General features: G+C 37.7%; 1 protein-coding gene across 2 annotated transcripts in view; it reads left to right on the top strand.

Moving 5' to 3' along the window:
- Positions 1 to 20,322, top strand: part of PRKG1 (protein kinase, cGMP-dependent, type I) — an 844,452-nt gene that overhangs the window by 444,002 nt on the left and 380,128 nt on the right. For both annotated transcript variants that reach the window (XM_018568606.1, XM_018568599.1), the window contains one exon: positions 1,428 to 1,541. In XM_018568606.1, the coding sequence (XP_018424108.1) occupies positions 1,428 to 1,541 (114 nt within the window). The remainder of the gene's footprint in view (positions 1 to 1,427; positions 1,542 to 20,322) is intronic.

Consider the following 20,322-nt stretch of genomic DNA (forward strand, 5'->3'; position numbering starts at 1 on the left):
AAGATCGCCGGTCCCGGGCCCGTAGGAGGGGCAACGGAGCCCGGGAAGCACGGCGGGTGTGTCCGGCGGGGGGGCGGCCCCTTCTTCGGGACGCAGAAGCGATCTGGCGACAGGTAAGTCGCCAGGATCGCTTCTGTTGTAAAGCCGACAGTCGGCTCTACAAGTTTAAACAGAGTCCCGCGGCAAAAGTCACCGGGGAGTCTGTTTAAACAGCCCCGATGCTGGCGATGTACACTGTACGTCGTCAGTCACGAAGGGGTTAATACTGTGTTGTTGCAATACAGCCAGAAATGGTTTCAAGGTCCTACGATGCTGTAAAGTTTGAGGCACCAGGTCTGCGTAGATTTGATAATTATAGTCTTGAAATTTAAGAGACCGCATCTCCCATGCTGCTTGTACAATAGCTTCTTTGGTTTTAACATTTTTAAATTTTAAAATAACATCTCTGTGAGCGCCATCAACCCTTCTAGGCCCCAGTGTCCTGTGTACCCGATCTATTTCCAATCTATCTGTTGGATATCCTGGGAGCAAATCTTAGAGTATAGATGAAATAGTCATTTCTAGGTTATCTACATTCTCTGGGATCCCCCGAATATGCAGGTTACCCCTCCGGCTTCTATTTTCCAGGTCCTGAACCAGGTCTTCTTTCAGAGAGTCAATGTCCTGTTCATGTGCCTCTATCACTGTAATAACATCATCCACTTTGACCTCTATTTCATGTATTCTGTGTCCCAATTCCTTGATATCCCTGGATAGTTGGGAGGCCAATTTATCAGTGGCAGTTTGTAGTTCTTTTTGTAGCAAAATGTTAAATTTTTCTAACAGTTCTATATCTCTACATGTTACCTCTGTTTGTTCAACTTGTATCTGAGGGAGAGGGCTCTCTCTCCGCGATGTCTCTGCTGTATCCACCGGTTTAGTGGAAGAGGCTCTGGAGTCCTGTGTCACAGGTGCCAGGGATAGCCTCGGTATGGACCGTGACCCGGAAGCAGTCAAGGCCGGGTTCTTTGTGGACATCTTCCCCGCCGAACCCTTCACCATCTTTCCGCCTGTTGTTATCAGGGCTCCAGAGATTGATCTGCTCGACTTTCAGCAAGTGGCAGTCCACCGCGCAGTGTACAGGTGGGGGAGTAAGAGCTTGTTGAGGCTGTAGTGGAAGTCACTCACACCGGGTCAAGGTTCCCATGCCTGGGTGTTGTGACGCCCGCTTAGCACACCGCCATCGCACTCAGCTGATCACCGGACCCCTCCCCCATTCAGATCTGTAATGTTATGTTTCAATAGTAAAATAAATTAAATATTTAATTTACATATTTGTTTTACATAATATTTTTGTTTCACATTTTATTATTTCAGGGTTAATTAGAACAAAATTGATTTGTATTTTTTAAAACTGGATGTTAATGTGTTTTGCTTTTTTTTTGCAGATGGCAAAGTAGAGGTTACAAAAGAAAGTGTGAAGCTTTGCACAATGGGACCAGGAAAAGTATTTGGAGAGCTTGCAATATTGTACAACTGCACTCGCACAGCAACCGTCAAAAGTAAGTCGATCCCCTTATTATTACCCATGCAGTGCGATCTCCCCAGTGCATTGTTTATTTTGTATGTGTTCCAAGCTATAAGGAATAATTATTTTCATTGTTATAAACAAGATGCATTGTTTTAATTTTAAACTCCTTCATTTCAAAGTGGGTTCAGGCACCTACTGTTTTAGATGAATAAGCATAAAGTATTTTCAGCAATTTTAGCTAAAGTGGAACACCCTGTATGCAACAGTTATAAATTTAGGGAATTACTCAGAACAACCCCTGGAAAATAGAATTTCAAAATGTAAAGTATTTCTATTGTTTTCAGGGTCTGATGCACTAAATTACATAAAGTCAGGTGTTAAATTATTAAACAGTTTGCATGAGATTGCTTTTTATTATTCATCAGTTTTGTTATCTCATGTAAAAGAGAATTACATTTAGATACGGTACATACAAATTCACCATTAATTTTAAGATTGTATTCAGCTTAATATGAACAACGAGAAGGTTTTTATGTGCTGACAATTGCTTTAGCTCTGTTGCTTATGGATTGTTACTGGAAAGAGTATAATTTTTTAACCTAAAATTTTAAAACATGCCTCCTCCCTTTTAAAGAGATTCCAGCTCAGTAGAACATAATGAATCCTTGTTGTACATTGGTATTGTTGGATGGGGTTTCATTGAGGGAAGGGAAATATATTCATGTATTACAGTTTCACTGGCAAATTCCATTTATTTTATTGATATAGATATTGAAGCTTGGGAGTATAAGGATATAATTTATATTTACTTATTTATATTGTACATCACATAGTTTTAGTGTTTATATCCTTTTCAAACCACCGGTAGCTGTTGCTGACAGATTCTGGACATAATTGTTTCTTTGGTCTCCAGGAAGTGTAGGAAAAAAGTGATGTGCCACTTATCTGCCCTCGAATGGCACCTATAGTGCCAATTTAGTTAAGAAAAAAACTGCAGACGTTTTCTTTCACAAAGGTTTTATTAGGTTTTTGTCAGTATTTGTTTTCACATAAAGGTTAAAAAAATAACAGAAGTAGGGCCTGCAAGCCCTGCAACAAGGAACACAAATTGAAAGTTTACAGCCACAACATTTTCCTAATATTTGCCAATGCTCTACGAAGCTACTGGTTGTTTTCTTTCTGTCTCTTTCTTTTGCACTCTTTAAAAGATTATATATTTTTTAGTTCTCTTTGAAGGGTTTTATTGTGCATTTCACCTTGCTTGAAGCTGCATTCCATCTGTTACTATGAAAAAGAAGAGTATTTGTAGACCTTCTTATGTAGGTTCTTTCATATTCTGTTTAACATTAACTTTGTTCAAACTGTTTATATTTCTATGTGGTCCAGGTGTGTGGCCCAGATTTATAGCTATAGACTTTTTGGAGTCTGTGCTGTATATACAGTTGGTATTCATCTGTCTACTGTTTTAACTTCTATGTTCTATAAACCTTTGACAAATTTCATTATTAAGAAAATAATTTGATTTATTTGCACCTAACATTTTGACCTCAGTAATTTCTGCAAGTTTATTGTTTATAGTATGTACCTTAAAGTGAGACACACATTGAGACATCAAAGTTTCAGTATTCATGCTAACCATACTGTGCATGCACTGACTTTTTCATGATCTCATGTAAATGCTCTGTTGGCTCTCAGAATAGATTAATACATTAATCACTTTAAAGCCCCTCTGAAAAGTTGCAGAATTGTTTTTCCAAATGCCATTCCCTTGTCCAATGAAAGCTGTTTTATTAACTTTTATTAGCCATGAGGCAGGCTATTTGGACAGTATGCAGACAGAAAGGTAAGGCTTAGGCCAGAAGTCAGGAAAGTCAGGCCCTAGCAACAAGGTAAAGCTAGTTTAGAGGTGGAATATATATGAGTATTTTGGCTAATTAAAGGTAATACCAGGCATTGCATTCTTTGATCTTAAATAAGACATTTACTTTTATAAGATTATAATATTTATAAGATTAGAATGTCTGACATGATCACGTTAAGTTGTTTTTTTCTTTCCACGGGCACCAACTGTTATATGATAGGAAAGGTATAAGGACCTATAGTGGTAAATTAAAGTGACATCAAATTCACTACTTAAATCTTAAAAATGCATTTGAATACCCTAACTACTAACTAAAATGTAGCTTGTTTGTGCATCACTCAGCTGTAAATCCTCAAATCATTTCTGAATTCATGCTGACTCTATCCTTACTTCTGGAAGGTGGCTACTTTTGTTCCCCATGGTCCCTGTGTGTGTTTTGAAGTAGTCACCACTCTAAACTCACTCCTATGATGGACTACAATCCCAATACAAATTAGCAAATAAATGTGAGATTGTAGTCCATCACAGGAGTGAGCTCGGAGTGGTGGCTACTTTACAACATACACAGGGACCATGGTGATACACAAATAAGCTACATTTTTGTCAACAGTTAGGGTACTTGAATGCATTTTTAAGATTTAACTCCTGAGTTTAGGGTCATTTTAAGTCCTAAACTACAACTGATGCCAAATAGCAGTTACCTCCAGGTGCCTACATGCTAGATTACACAAATAAGCTACATTTTTGTCAACAGTTAGGGTACTTGAATGCATTTTAAAGATTTAACTCCTGAGTTTAGGGTAATTTTAAGTCCTAAACTACAACTGATGCCAAATAGCAGTTACCTCCAGGTGCCTAGATGCTAGATTCTCCAGTTCATAACACCCTTTCACCCAAATACAAACATGCACCCCCAGCTTGCATTGTCTTAGCTTACCAGAGTGTTCTGGGTTAGGGCAAAAGCTAGGAAAAAAGACATCAATCAGGTTTTTGTTTTTTGGATTGTGGCACAGCAGTTCTCTGTTCACTCTTCTATAAAATCAGTGTTATTGTTCTAATGTTAGAGCTCTTTTAAGGTTTCAAATTTAATTATGATAAAGATGAGCTTAGAATGTGTATTTTACTTGGTAGAAGAAGTGATGAAATCACTTCATAATACTAACTATCATCTCAATAAATATAAACCTAATTGTATTAACTATCTTTCATTTCCCTAGCATTCTGCTTGTGGTGACAGAAACAAATTTTGAGGCATATCTGTGATGGCTAGTTCACTAGAAAAAACTCTCTGTCTGGTAACTTCAGATACCCAAATCAACAAATGTTTTTAATAAATTGTTACAGCAACCTAGGAAAGTGGCTTAGATAGGTAGAGTGCATTACAGTCAGTATATTCGTTTTGGCTTTGGGAAACTTAGTTGTTTTGGTGTCAAATTTGTACACTTTTATTTTTAGGACAAATAAGTTTTACTTCACTATAAATGTTTCTCACACTCTAAAAGGTAATTTATCACACCAAAAAAGATAAACCATTGACGATTATTTTTAGAAAGTATTTCTTGACTATTTTATAATGCAGAAATATATTCAATCTTTCTAGGTTTACTTATGCCTGTTTAGTGAATAATGTGCAGTTCATTTAACAGATGTTATTGTAAACAGGCATGGACACATGGATACTGGTGGTGTGGTTTAAAGATATCTGATGTCCATTTTTAATATAACCTGGTTTAGTTGAACATATTACCCTTCCCATCCTTCCTTAGGTATTCATACTTGAAGCAGGGACTTTGAATGACACCTGCAAAATTACCTACAGCAAATAAAAGTATCTTTTGGGAAACTCATCTGGTGTTGGTTGCATTAGAACCAAGCTAGGGTAATTAGAATGCCTTGTCTGTCAGCAGTGCTTAATACATAATGAAAGCTGTGGAGGCTGAACTGAAAACAGTGTTCATTTTTTTTTAAGTTCTAGTATCCTGACCAGTGCTAGTACAAATGAAATGTGTTCTCTCTTAGACATTTTTAATCCAAAGGGGGTTTATAAATCAATATAATGGAAAACAAATGTTCCAGCATTAGAGAATATAGTGTTTCATAATTTAAGGTAAAAGTCCTATAACCAGAAAACCTGCAGTAGTACAGACAGTTCTCCACAGGGAAACTGTAAACCAGTAAATAAAACATGCATTTTCAGGCTCAGAGGAGATCACATCATACTGTGTTACAAGGTTTATCAAAGGTTAAATGTATTGGCTCAACAATAAAATATAGGTTGCTCCACATCACAGTCTATTGACCTGGAAGGGAAAGGACTGCGTGAATGAATGTCTTGTGGTCTAGTCTTGGAGAAAGCATGATGCTGCAGAACAGATTTAACAAGTGAAACAAGAAATTACATTTAAGGTTACAAAATTCTAGCAATGGTAATCAAAGCAATATCATATATTTGTTTTATGCATTTTCTTCAACAGTGCATTTAAAATCCTAGCCAACTCCAGCCAAAATCTCCCTAGCAACAACATACATGGCAATAATAACACTTTTGTGGCATATTGGATAAACTCTGTAAAAGGGACCTGCTTTTTGATAGCTTCTTCCCTCTTTGTTTTTGCTTGTGGACATACTACATTCCTATATACAGGGAAATGTGCATTATAGAAATTATAATTGTATGTCTATTGGCATTTAATTCATTTAATCAACCAGCTATGGGGAGAAGAATAACATTTAATTTTTAGCTTTATCAGAAATCTGCAAATATTTAGAGAATGATTCTAAGCAACAACTTGAATAAGTCAGTGAGCTACTACTGTTATACAGAAAAACACTGCAAACTGTACTACCAACATAATTTTACTTTTTACTTTTAATTTTAATTTTACTGCAGCAAAAATACAGGTTCTGTAGGAGTGCACTCCCAAATCCTGTGCTGCACAGCTTCCTCTTTCTTCTTTTTGTATTATGTATTATCATCTATTACATTCCCTTTTTCAAGAAATGTTCGAAGGTGGCTGTAAGAAACCTCCTAATACTGTCTTTTGGTTTTACCAGCATGTGGGACATGGGTCCCCTTAGTGAGCTAGAGCAATTCTTGGCTGAAAAACATAAATGGTGAGCAGTAGACTTGTAGATTCGGAGTCGGACGAACCTGCAATTCAGTGAAATTCCATTGATTCAGCAGTTAGTCCGAATCAACAAATGATTATATGCCTGAAAATACGAAAAATGTATTCAAGCACATAATAATTAGATTGGAGGTGGGGCGCATGTTAGGAAAAGAATGCTCAGTTGCCATATTGGCCACTGGTGTGTTCTGCAAATGCGCACCACCATCCTGGTGGTGGGACACATAACGTCACATGACGCACAGAGTTTATTTTGGGACAGCCACTGGGACAATGGTCAGAGGACATGAGAACAGATGTGCTTTGCAAAAATCAAGCACAATGGAACAGAGCAGAGAAAGGAAGAGTGGTGTCAAGTTTAAGTTTGCAGGAAAAAACGATTGAGATTGATACCAAATCCACCTGAGAGTAGATAGTACAAAAGATGAAGAAGCCGTGCATTCCCAAAGGAGCTAATCAAACTTTAGAATCACTTTCTCAACCTGTTTAGTTGATTGCACATTCTAACTTACTCTGCATTGCAATGACTCCTCCTTACTGTGGATTAACTGAATGGGCAGAAGGAGGGGCTATGATGATATGCAGATAATTGGCTCTTCTCCTGGTCTTGCACATCCACTGTGAATATTGTTAAGTGACTGTAGGCAAAAGGTCCTTTCCACATGGAAATTAGCTAGGCCATCTTTATTATGTGGACCACTTTCCAACAGGAAGGTGTCACTTTTCTGCTTTATAAATTATAGCTATATGTATCACAAAACAAAAATTTTGACTTCTAGACATAGACTCCCTATTTGAATTGCAATCAAAAGGCATGGGGGCAGAAAAAAACAAGAAAAACAACCAGGGACATCTTCGCATCTTCTGCAGTCAGGAAACAACTACGAATACTACGAATAGTGAAACCTTGATAATCCAGAACTCTTTAAAGAAGTCCAGGGCTGTTAGTAATTATACCAATGTTATATACAAATATGTTTTATTACACAGCTTTAGTAAGGTGGACACTGACTGCAATAATGTACAATTCTGCTATTGTCATTTCTCAAGCTTCCAAATCTCTTCTGTAACCTTAACTGTATTTTTGTGCACAAACCATTTTAGATGGAAAACCTAATTTAAACTTTAAAACTACAAAGGGGATTTTGTTTCATAAAACCTTTCAGTAGTTCTGATTAGTTAAATCGTTATGTAAATGCAATAAACCAATAACATATTCAAGAAGTGCATATTAAAATTGGCATATGGGACTAAAATGCAAAAAGGCTATCATAATAGTAACTTAATCCAGAGAGTGTAATGTATAAAGTGCTTTGGAAATGCAAACTAGAAATTAAGATAAAATTAATCCAGCATTAACCAGTGCAGGGTTTTATTTCTAAATATGGCAAAATACAACACATGTTCTGGAGCAGAATTAATTTAGTAAACCCTCTTAATGTATAAATCTTAAGTTTGGAGAAAAGCCATTGCAAGATTAGTGGGTTGTGTGTTGGAAAACTGAGACTATTCTTTCTGTGCTGTTATACTTGTTTAACACTCAGCCATGTTTCAAAGCCTTGTGTTTTATTCCCCAGTAGAGTACCTGCTGGATCTTATTTCCAACAGTGTACTGAACATAAAACAAGTTCAATGTCATTGACATTCATAAAGTAGGAGGCATAGACTACTTTAGACAAACAATAATACAGACAAATAATATTATAAAACACTTCATCTAGGAAACCTCGGATATTGGAGCAAACACATTTACTTTAAAGTTTACTTTAAGCAATTAAACATTTCAAATATTACATTTTAATAACAATTCTTTAAAGTATATTGTTAATGCTACTTTCACATATGGGCTTGCTGTTTCATATGTTCATAATTATGTTTCAAGTGTACATGTGTACAGTCTTGGTCTCATAAGTATCTATATATCATGCAAATGTTGGCTGAACAACTGATTAATTAAAAATCAATTACAGGGTAAGCTACACATGGACTGATTCATCATGCTGTAGAAACACAAATGTCATGTACAACCCCAATTCCAAAAAAACATAGGATGATGTAAAATCTGCATAAAAACAGAATGGAGTGATTTGCAAATCTCATAAACCCATATTTTATTCACAATAGAAAGTAAAAAAACATATCAAATGTTTAAACTGAGAAAATTAAATTTAAGAATTAAACTGAGAAAATTTAATTTTAAGAAAAAAAATAAGGTCATTGTACATTTACACTTTTCAGGGCATGAATACACCTAATATAAAACATATATCTGAGATTAGGTCCACTATATTGCCTGACTATTTTTAATTGCAATGGTAACATCAACAGCTTTTTACAAGCAACATTTAAATGTTAATATTTATTCAGCTTTTTATTTCACAAAAAGAGTAGCATGGTACAGGCCCAGTCCCATTACATTTTGTATTCCTGTTACAGCACCGCAGAATTAACCTGTAATCCACCCTGCATCTTTAGTCTTTTACATCCCTAAATGGGTCTACTTATGCTTTAGAAACCTGCCAGGAGTTACAGCTAAAGACCAACTAAATCTGTCTAGGTAAACACCTTTTAAATGATGCAGTGAACCATGTCAAATGTCGACAATGATATTCATTATAGTGACCAGTTAGAAAGTAGTAAATGTAGTAAATACAGCAATAACACATTGTTCAGTGCTGAAGAGTGTGTAGGCTAATAGCAGCATGATGGAAGTGAGTAGATGCTTCATGACACTCTATTATTATTAATATTATTAATATACAGGATTTATTTAGTGCCAACAGTTTGCTCTGTGCTTTACAATATAAGGAAGACATTACAATCAATACAATTCAAGACAAGATGGTAAGGAGGGCCTTGCCCCTGAGGGCTTACAGTCTAAAAGGGAGGGAGAAGTGATACATGAGGAGGTAGCTGTGTGGGGATGAATTGTTTGATAAAGTGATAGTTCAGTGGTCAGGTTAAGGTGGGATAGGCTTCCTTGAAAATATGGGTCTTAAGGGGTAGCCTAAAGGCAGTCAGAGTGGGAGATAGTCAGGCCGGTTGGGGTAGAGAGTTCCATAGGATGGGAGAGGCTCTAGTGAAGTCCTGGAGGCGAGCATGGGAGGAGTTGATGAGAGAGCTGGAAAGTAGAAGGTCATTTGAAGAGCGGAGGGGATGGTTAGGGTGATACTTTAAGACAAGGTTTGAGATGTAGCCGGGGGCAGAGTTGTGGATGGCTATGGGAATGACAGCCAGTATGCCTGATCTGGCTAAAGATTTCCCTTCCCATATTGATACAATAACAACACTGGATCAGCATTATACATACTGCATCAAATACCAGCGTCTATCATTATTTCAAGGTCTGCTACTTGCTTATAACAATTTGTAACATTTTATGGAAAATAACTGATTTTCACTTGCATTTGCATGGTAAAACTGCCAAGAAATGTGTGGCTCATCAGAAGCAATCTAATATGAAAGTTTTATTAAACACAAACAAGTGTGAGGTCATCAGACTGATAGAAACTATATTGTTTTCAAAAAGGGATAGACTGGTCTAGTTCACACCAGATGCAGTTGTGATGCACTCCGTTACATCTGGAAGCTGCATCAAAATCGCTCTACAATGATTTCCAATGGGATTTCTGGTGCTCTGTTCACACCAGTGCAGTCCGTTCCAATGAAGTCAGAAAAAATATTGCTTGTCTCATTTTAGCTGCACCTGATCACAGTGGAACGCATCAAATCATATAAAAAACACATGCAAATGCAATGGAACTTACTAGACTGCACCTCAAAGCCCATTTTAAGCTAAAAAAAGTGTCTAAATCACGGTTGTGATTTAGACACTTACCAACCAGCAAGTTGCATGTCTTTTGGCTATTGTTTGGGTGGCTGGGTGACCTTTGGTCATCTTTATTAAATAGTTAATAACTCGAAAACGAAAGGAGATAGAATGGATATTTAAATGACACAAACCAGCACAAACGTAGCACTAACTAACCAGCAAGTTTTGTGTGTTTTAGCTGTTGTAGGGGGGCTGGGTGATGTCGTCATCTTAAAAAAAACAATAGCTATTATGTTCAAAATTAAAGCAGCACAAATGTTAATTTTTGCAGCACAAACCAGCACAAACATAGCACTAACCAACCAGCAAGTTTCCAGTCTTTTGGCTGTTGTAGGGGGGCTGGATGACCTTTGGTGACCTTTAATAAATAGTTAATAACTCGAAAACGAAAGAAGAAAGAATGGAGATGTAAATGGCACAAACATAGCACTAACCAACCAGCAAGTTTCATGTGCTTTGGCTGTTGTAGCGGGCTGGGTGATGTCATCATCTTAAAAAAAAACAATTGCTATTATCTTAAAAATAAAAGCAGCACAAATGTTATTTTTTGCGGCACAAAACAGCACACACGTAGCACTAAAGAAACACACTGGAGTTTTTATTTGTGCCGATTGAAGGGGAGGCAGGTTCGCTGAGCTCCCATCCATGCTGCTTAGTGTGGATGCGGGAATCAAGCATTTGTTTTCAGCCTAGTGAAAAAGCGACAAGTGTATGGTCAGCCTTAGAAAGGAAAGCTTAATGTAGCTCTGTTTTCCTGTAATTTAAAATATCCTGCTACTAAAATCTTCTGTGAACATTTTCCCTTTTTGTTTTTTTTTATTAACCTAACTCAACAATCCCGTGTTTACATTAGACAAATGCTTCTTCAGAGCCCTGTTTTATGTAAAACTATTAAGCAAAAAAAGAACATTCCATTTTGACCTTAAAGTAACTTGCTGGTTGGAAATATGCTTTACTGTTAATATAGAGATTATTTCCTTGGGAAAAGGAGAATAATATATTTAATTGAAAAGTGGTTGTAGGGATTTTAATGCCTTTTATGCAAAGCCATATTTTTTTCCCCATAAAATCTGTGTAAGGTGTAAATTATTTATAAATATAAGTGTACTGAAGTACTGGAATGCACTCTAAAGTTAGACTGGCCAGTAAAGCTACAAGAGACTAAATTCTTTACATCTATTATTAATTTATTTCCCTTTAGTTCATATATTTAGAACTAACATGACCTTCAAAGCCTCATTTCTAACGTGTATACTTACCTGATACATGCTAAATCTTTCTTAGTGGTTTGATCATATCCTAACTCTCCAGGAGAATGATGAAGAAGAACTCCAGAGAAAAATGTTATTAACCCTTATAGTGGGGCTACCTCCACACTGCATGGGTTAAATGCTCGTTTTGGTCTAGGTGCTGAAAAAAAGTTATACTCACCCGAACTGCCAAGCTGACTCCCTGCTTCTCCAGTCACTGAAACGTGTCTTCTCCTCCGCTGCACAGGTGGAATGCTCCTCAGCATCATCACGCCTATGCACTTGTATAGAACGTGATGACACAAGGATCCCTAGACCACTGCAGAGGAGGGGGAGAGAGGCTCTAGTTTGAAATTATCTTGGAACTAAATGTGTTCTGGATACTCTGCCCTGCAGTATACTATGTACAAATAACTGCATTGTTTTTAGTGTATTTGATTGAAAATAAGGTGTAAGACCTGTGAAAAATTATTCAACTATATCTTTGCTTTTTTTTTTTTTATAAAACTGGGATTAGTCTTAATGTCTAAAAAAAGATGTAATCAGTATATATTTACCATAAAACGATCATGTTTCTGTGTTAAGGACAGCAGGATAAGATTGCACCCTTGCTTCCTGAATAATTTTGTGTTGCTGGCAGTTGGAATCTATTTTTCAGTATGCTTGCATGCCTCACTGTATATGGTTTTCTTAAATACTTTACCATCATGGTACATTTAAGAATGACGGAGTGGTTGACGTGTATTTTTGCAGAAACAACTGGCCACTGTGTCCATTCAGATCATAGACACAGTGGTCTATTCACTAAGCTGGTACGGCTGATTTCAGCTGTATATTGGCTGAAATCAGCCGTACATCGGGTGGCTGCGGGTCGGCCGAACATGCTCAGCATGGTGATTTACATTTCTGACAGTGAAAGCAGAACCGCATAGACAGCTCTTGCCGTCACTCTGACAGCTGGTATAGATCGGGAAATCCTGATGTATACCGACTTTTTTTCCTAAAATTTCTGCAATAGAAACATTTAGCTTTGTTTGAAGAAACAATATTGCAGGCTTTTGATTGTTGTGGGAACGATCAGAAGCCTTTAGTGACATCTGATCCTGAAATGCTGCAAGATCAGTGTCACTAAGGTTATTATTATCTGTTCTTGAGTTTGAAGCAGCCTGATAATAACCAAAAATTAATTAAATTATTAAGCAGTAATAGTGAAATTCATTCACAATGACTGCTTGATATAATTAAATAAATAAAATAAAAATTACAAAAATGTTTAAACAAAATAGTGAAAAGTCTAATAAAAAATAAAGTGTAAACAAATTAAAATAAATGTAACAAATAAAAATGATATATTTAAATATATATTTAATAATATTATACTATTATTAATATAAAAGTTAACCCCTTATAATGAAAATATGCATCTAAGCTGCAGATTTGTTTTTCATCCTAAGGGGTTACATTTTTTAATGTAACCCCCCCATGACAGTGATATTGAAAGTATGTCACTGTCACTAAGGGGTCTATTCACGAAGCTGCCGAAGGATCGGCCGATCCTTCGGCTAGCTTCGGCCCCAGGACCCCTTCGGTTCAGTAGTACCGAAGGGGTGCTGTACATGACAGTGACATTGTATGCCAGGTGACCACTTTTAGGTTTAGCTTTTAGAGAAAAAAGATGAAGATTTTAGGTTTTAGTTTTATGCTGAGAAGTACAGAAAAAGTTATAAAATCCTTACCCCCCCAAACCTGTGACTGGACCATAAAGCAAAGCAGCACAGCAATAAGCTTATTTCTGTCACTCTGCTCCCCTTATATCAGCATGAGCCTTGCACTGCACCACAACTGACTGGTTCCTCATGCTTCTTTCCCCTCCCCCAGTCCCAGCTCTGCTGTACAGAGATTGCAAGAGGCTTATACTAGGTCAGATTCAGGTACTTATACTGCCTGCATTTTATCAAATACATTTAAGGATATATTCATGAATACAGAGCTGCATTAATACGTGTCTTTTATAGCTCCCTGGAGTATAGCTTTAAGAGCTGACAAGTCAATTTTTCTCATTTAGTTTTCCTGTACATGTATTTACCAAAGGCTTCTGTGACATCATTCACTGTGATTAGGTTTTGTATTCTAGCTTGTTCCCCTATTTATTATGTTGTGCGGGTGCTGGATTATCCCTGAGCTTGCTCTCCTTCTGAAAAAAAGGATTACTGTGTATTTTATGGTTGACAGGCAAGAAATGTTGGATGATGAAGTGCTATTGCATGAAAAAGCCTAGGTATAATAATGACTTATGGACACTGTGAACATCACGGGACCCATTACTGGGTATTCTGACACTGTGGAATAAAACAACTAAATACATTTCCCTTAAATTAATAAAAGCATTTCCCCAAATGGTTTAGACATGCTACATAAATACATTTGTATATGGTTTCATTGAGAAAAATAGGTCAAAATAGATTTTAATTACATAGAGGGGCATATTTTTAAAGCGATGCATTTGACATTCACCAAACATTCACTGCTGCTAAATTTACCAGGTGCAAATGTTTTAAATGACAGTGGTTGATTCAGCACTACAGAATGTTTAGTGAGAGATACATTCACTGCTTCATAAATATGCCTTCAAGTCACATATATGGGAATATATGAAATGAAATTGTGCATATTGCAGATGCAAATGTTTAATATATAGTTCTAACTTTTTCATAAATTAAGCAAAATTTTGTAGGGCCATATGGATTTATATCTAATAATTTCACTTAGCCCTCAAGTATTTCTGGGTCTTGAAAGTAAAATATTACTGTCTTATGGAGTAAATTCTACTCAATTATTGCTATCGATAACTATGTTTTTAAAGAGCTATTTTACACTTCTAAATTGAAAGTCCCATGGTACCGATTACTTGTGGAAATTGATTTCTTGTTTATGTAGATGTTGCATGGGGCAATATTGTGATAAGGAGTATGGTCTATTTCTCCATTGAATTATTTGTGTGTTTGGGATTTCTTTTTCCCAACATGAAACTAAGAAAACTTTAATTATCCTAGGAAAATATAAAGAGAACCTTTCATGAAAAAAATTAGTAGACTGGCATGGCTGACCGTTTTATCTTAATATTGTAGTTACCAAGCTGTTATGCTGATCCCATTGTTTTAATATTGGGTCATGGACACAGAGCAAGTGCAGATAGAATTATGTCCATAACTTATTTCTAGTAAAGTTTATGTGGATTTTGATTGATTGCCACGAAAAAGACAGGTATGTTTTGTCCAAAATTGAGGGATATGGACTATTTTTTTCTGTTTAATCTAGTTTATTGTATGCATATATACTTTTTTTACATCGTGAAAATTTGTTTGACACATTATCTTTCACTTTAATATTGCACAATATTTATGTACACTTGGTAGTCTAGTGTTAGTTTTGCATTTTGGGATAGCAGTGCTGCTATACATACTTTTTATTGCTGACACTAAATTTAGCCAATTTTTTCTTACTTTTCTTGTTGGGAATGAGTGATATCCTTGGTTCCTAGAAAAGGCTCAGCAGAGTTGTGTACAGTAGCAACAGTAAGAGAGGCACCTCTGCTTCTCTTTAAAACCTGGAAGGACTGATTCTCCTGAAGAACATTTGTAGTGTACACATGGTATTTTACTTTTTTGCAGCTCCAGCTTGTTAAGTTATTGTATGGGGCACCTAGCTCAGAGCAATGGATGACACTTTAAAGTGGAACTCCAGGTATAAAGTATGATGCATACTTACATTGGTCCTGCTTGGCCCAATGTAAGTATGCATATGATTTACCTGATTGGTCCACAGGAATCTTGTAAATCTTTGTAGAGTTGCTAGAGATGTTTATAGTGGTCTTCTGGATTCTGTATGTTGCTGAGCTGAGCAGCTTTCTTGGGGGTCACTCGCTTGTCACAACACCAATTCGAAGAATGCCTACTATTTTTAATAATCAATACATGTCGGTGACATCACAGACATGTTATAAGAATATTAAAATAGCAACACACATGCACACTCACACATCATAACTATACACTATACTTTACATTACAAACATTAAAGTGACACTAAGGGGTCTATTCACTAAGCTGTCGTAGGCAGCCGAGTAAATGACCGACCTGAAGTGAAGTGAGCCGAACACTGTTCGATAAATAAAACATTTGCCCATTGGAAACCATTGCTAGATTCCTATTGGCTATTTCAATTTGCAATAGCCAATAGTAAACTAGCATTGTACTCGCCCTCTGCTGATGGACCTGATGGAGAACTGCAGCAGCGGGTACAATGCTAGTTTACTATTGGCTTTTGCAAATTGAAATAGCCAATACGAATCTAGCAATGCATTCCAATGGGCAAGATTAAAAAAAAAAAGAAACAGCAGTGTCTCTCTCCTTGGCGGCCGGGAGCGGGAGACTCCCGGAGCGCCAGGGAGAGTTTGCTGTTTGGAGATCAGTGTCCCTGGTTAGCAGGTAACCAGGGACGCTGATCTCTCTGCAAGTGGCCGGCTGTCAGAAGCAGGCTGTCGGCCGGCCTATGGCCGGCCACTCGGCCAGCTGCGGCTTTCAGCGCAGCTCAGCCAGACCGAGGCATATGCATTCGGTTCGACTGAGCCGATCGGCCACGTTCGGGAGCTGTACGGGCTATAGTGAATAGCCCGCACCCCTTCGGTTCTATTGAACCGAAGGGGTCCCGGGGCCGAAGATAGCCGAAGGATCTGCTGAAGCTACGGCTAGCTCACTCCTGTGATAGACTAACTTCAATAAAAATTAGCTAACTAAATATGAGAACATAGTTCATCACAGAGGGAAGGACCGTGGTGTCAGCACCAATTTAGAGATGATTTGAGGATCTACAGCTGAGTGATACACAAATAAGATACATTTGTGTTAATAGTTAGGGAACTATTAACAACTATTTTTAAGATTTAATTCCTGAGTTTTTAAACAAGTTGCAGAATAATTTTCGGGGCATCATTTTAGTTTAACACTAAATAGGTTTTAGTAAAAATGTTAATGTAAGTCGCCCAGATACAGAGCCTAAAGGGAATCTGTCATGAAAGAAACATGGTGGCTGCCATTCCTGACTTGTTTTGAAGGTGTGAGCTCCAGTGCTATCATTCTTATTTTTGCTTAACTACTTAGTCACTGACCTGAAGAAACATGCATATTGGATTTCATGCCAGTGGTAAAGGAAGAAAAAAAAAACAAGAGAAAAAAAAGAGGAGGGTCAGGCACAGAATAAAAAAACAAGCCATATTAAAAAGCAGTTTCAATACATCTATACCCCATCCTCCACAGCATTGTGTTAACAAAATAAACGTGACCAGTCCTCTCAGAGTTAATAAATGTCATCATGACAGCTATCAAGACTGTTGCACTTATGAGACTAGGTAAATATCTCATGAACCTCTAGGGACTGCAGATATTAGCCTCTGATGTTGTCTTATGTCCCTCAGTGTTGCTGTTCCCTCATTCTTATTTTCTCTAGTGATAGTAATTGTCAGAAGAAAAGCACTCTGTTGGCAATATGTCACAAGCAATTTTTTCCTTCAATGTATAGCAGTGTCACAGAATGAGCGGACAGTTTACTTTAAAAAAAAAAGAGGAAAAAATGCTAACTTTATTTGCCATTGCAGTGCACTAGGACATTGTAAAAAGAGATGAGGGACTAAGACAATAAAATGCTGTGAATCCAAAAATGGCTGTGCCTCCCTAGCTGCTGTCAAACTATTGTCAACTAATTCCATTGATTTAAGGGGGTATATTGATGGACCCACTCTAAAACTTGCACAATAATTGAAAAACGTTTTGATGCTGACATCATTAAAAACATAAACTTTGTAACAGCAGTGACACTAGAGTGGTTATTAAATGGTTTTTGCTTTAGATTTTAGCCATGTAATAATGATAAATGCTTTAGAAAAAAGGTTTGTTGATAAATGATTAAAATTGCTTGTTGTTTCTACATGAGTATAAAAGTTTTACCAAATTGTCTTTCTGCCTTTAGTGAAAACTTAGTTTGCAGCATTTTCTGTTTCTTCACAGTTGTATTTTTCCCAGAAAATTGGATCTGACTATTATATTTACTTCAGCAAGCAGCTGAGTTGAGACCTTTTTGCTTTCAATTGAAATGTAATCACTGGCTTGCACTGACTTTAAAAAGACCTCTAACCTTTTGGATTAAAAGGTTAGCACTGTAGTAAAACAAATGCACAGACTAATAGAGTTTATGGCCCTTAAATACTATTACAATTATGTGTAAAGTGGAAGGCCTGCCACAGATAACACTACTGAGCTGACCAATTGAGGCAGTAGAGATCAAGAATGCTGGGCCCTGTAGAGTCCTTGTTTTATTGTTAACATCCTTCTTGGTTACATCTAAATATTATTTTGGACAATTATAGTTCTTTATAGGTGAGAAGCACAGGTACAAAGGTGATGGGAAGAGAGTGATATCCAGGTACAAGCTGGGGTCAGACACAGCCAAGCAGCAGAGGTAAAAAAGGTGATAGACAGGGAGTGATGTCAGGGTGCATACCAAATGTCAGTAGCCAGGAATCAGGATATAGGGGAGTCATCCAAAGCACAGGAAGGCAAAACACAGGTCAGGTCACAGGTAGAATAGGTCACTAGGCGTCAAGGCCAGTATGGATTTGCACACCCATTCTTGCTCATGTGCATGAGCATTAGAAGCACAATCCTACATGCAGATGTATGAGCCAATATAGCTATTTGCTGTTGGCCATGTCCACGCGCATAACTGTGGGGATGGCCAGACGCTTGACTTTCCTGTTGGACATGTGCATGGGCAGATCTATGGGTATGGCAGCTTGCTTGCTTTTCCTGATGAGTGGTGTGGATTAATATGTATTTTGATATTGTATTAAACTTTTAAGACAATGCAGCAATAGCTGATAAAAAAAGAACTATACTATTACTGTTGCACCATTGGGGCTTTTTGTTAAATTTATTTTAAGGCCAATTCAGGTCTGCTATTGCTGGATAAAAAATCAGGAGCCAAAAATTATTTACAAATTCAAAATATATGATACCAGAATTCAGTGTCGCTATAACTGTCTGTGAAAATTATACTGTTCTGTAACACCACATACGGCTGAAAGGTATCTCCCAAGCATGTAATTTAAAGTGAAACTAAAGTCAAAAATAAAATAATAAAAAAAACTTCTATTATATAAATGATCAATGAATGTGTACCTTATTTTGTTATTGTTCAGCTCTAAATGCTCCAAAATTGGTTTTATTTTTCTCCAGCCACAACTTCCTGCCAGAGAGTGGCTACTTTTCTTCTCCATGGTCCCTATGTGTGTTGAAAAGTAGCCACCTTCTGTGCTTGTTCATGTGAAGAACTAAAGTCAGACATGAGAACTATGAAACTCTCTCATGTTTCCTCTGTAGAATCCTCCCAGCCTACGTCCACAAATCCTCCTCCCCTCCAGACTCTGCACTGAGCTGTGATCACTGGGGTGAGCTGAATGTCTTGTTATGAGTCTTATCTCAGCTGTTTTTTTTTTCCTACACTAAGGGGTCTATTCACAAAGCTGTCGAAGGATCTAGCCGTAGCTTCGACCGATCCTTCGGCTATCTTCGGCCCTAGGACCCCTTCGGTTCTACTATCTTCGTGTCCTGGGGCCGAAGATAGCCGAAGATTACATTTTTGTCCATTGGAATGCATTGTTAGATTTCTATTGGCTATTTCAATTTGCAATAGCCAATAGTAAACTAGCATTGTACCCGGCCTCTGCTGCAGTTCTCCATCAGGTCCATCAGCAGAGGGTGGGTACAATGCTAGTTTACTATTGGCTATTGCAAGTTGAAATAGCCAATAAGAATCTAGCAATGCATTCCAATGGGCAAAACATTTATTTTTTTCTATTAAAGAAATAAAGAAAAAAAAGCAGTGTTTCTCTCCTGGGCGGCCGGGAGCGGGAGGGTCCCAGAGCGCCCGGGAGAGGTTTTGTTCTTTTTTTTTGACGGCAGCAGAGCCGCCGGACAATAGAACACTACTGGGTGGAGCTAGCTGTCACTGCTAGCTCCGCACAATCGTTTTCTATTTACTTTTTTAAACTTTTAAAATTATTTTTCTGTTCTGCTCACCGATATACGCCTGATATCAGCCGTACCAGCCTGAAGTGAATAGCCGAACAGTGTTTGGCTCACTTCACTTCAGGTCGGTCATTCACTCGGCTGCCTATGGCAGCTTAGTGAATAGACCCCTAAGTTTCTGAAGACATTCAGTATGTCAGCTGTCAGGAGGTTCAGACTTTTCTCTGAGTCTGATGGATAAAGCTCCTACGTTTACCAACATTGAATTAAAAACATTTTTCCTCTGTATTGACCATCTCCAAGTGGAAAGTGTTCAACAACAAGGGGGTGTGACGAACTAGGAGTGCAGAGAGAATACACAGAGGCAAATCATACGGAACCCGGCGTGCGGGGTGTTTATTGGGGAATTCAGGTGTACAAAGCAAGGTACAAAGGCCGGGGTTAGGTCCTGGGGGGTTGCAGGCTACGGGGAGGGTCCACCCAGAAGGTAGGCAACGGGCCAAGGCAGGAGTAGATCCAGAGTCACAAGGCTAGTAGTCCAGGGGTCAGAGGTGCAGCAAGAGGTAATCCAACAGGTAACAAGGCACCGTGTGAGTACATCCAGTACGGGTAAAACAACAGATCCCAGCAGTCCTCACAGCAGCAGTGGAGCAGAACAGG

The sequence above is a fragment of the Nanorana parkeri genome, unplaced genomic scaffold, assembly GCF_000935625.1.
Source record: "Nanorana parkeri isolate BGI_ZX_2015 unplaced genomic scaffold, ASM93562v1 scaffold32, whole genome shotgun sequence".
Lineage (NCBI taxonomy): Eukaryota > Metazoa > Chordata > Amphibia > Anura > Dicroglossidae > Nanorana > Nanorana parkeri.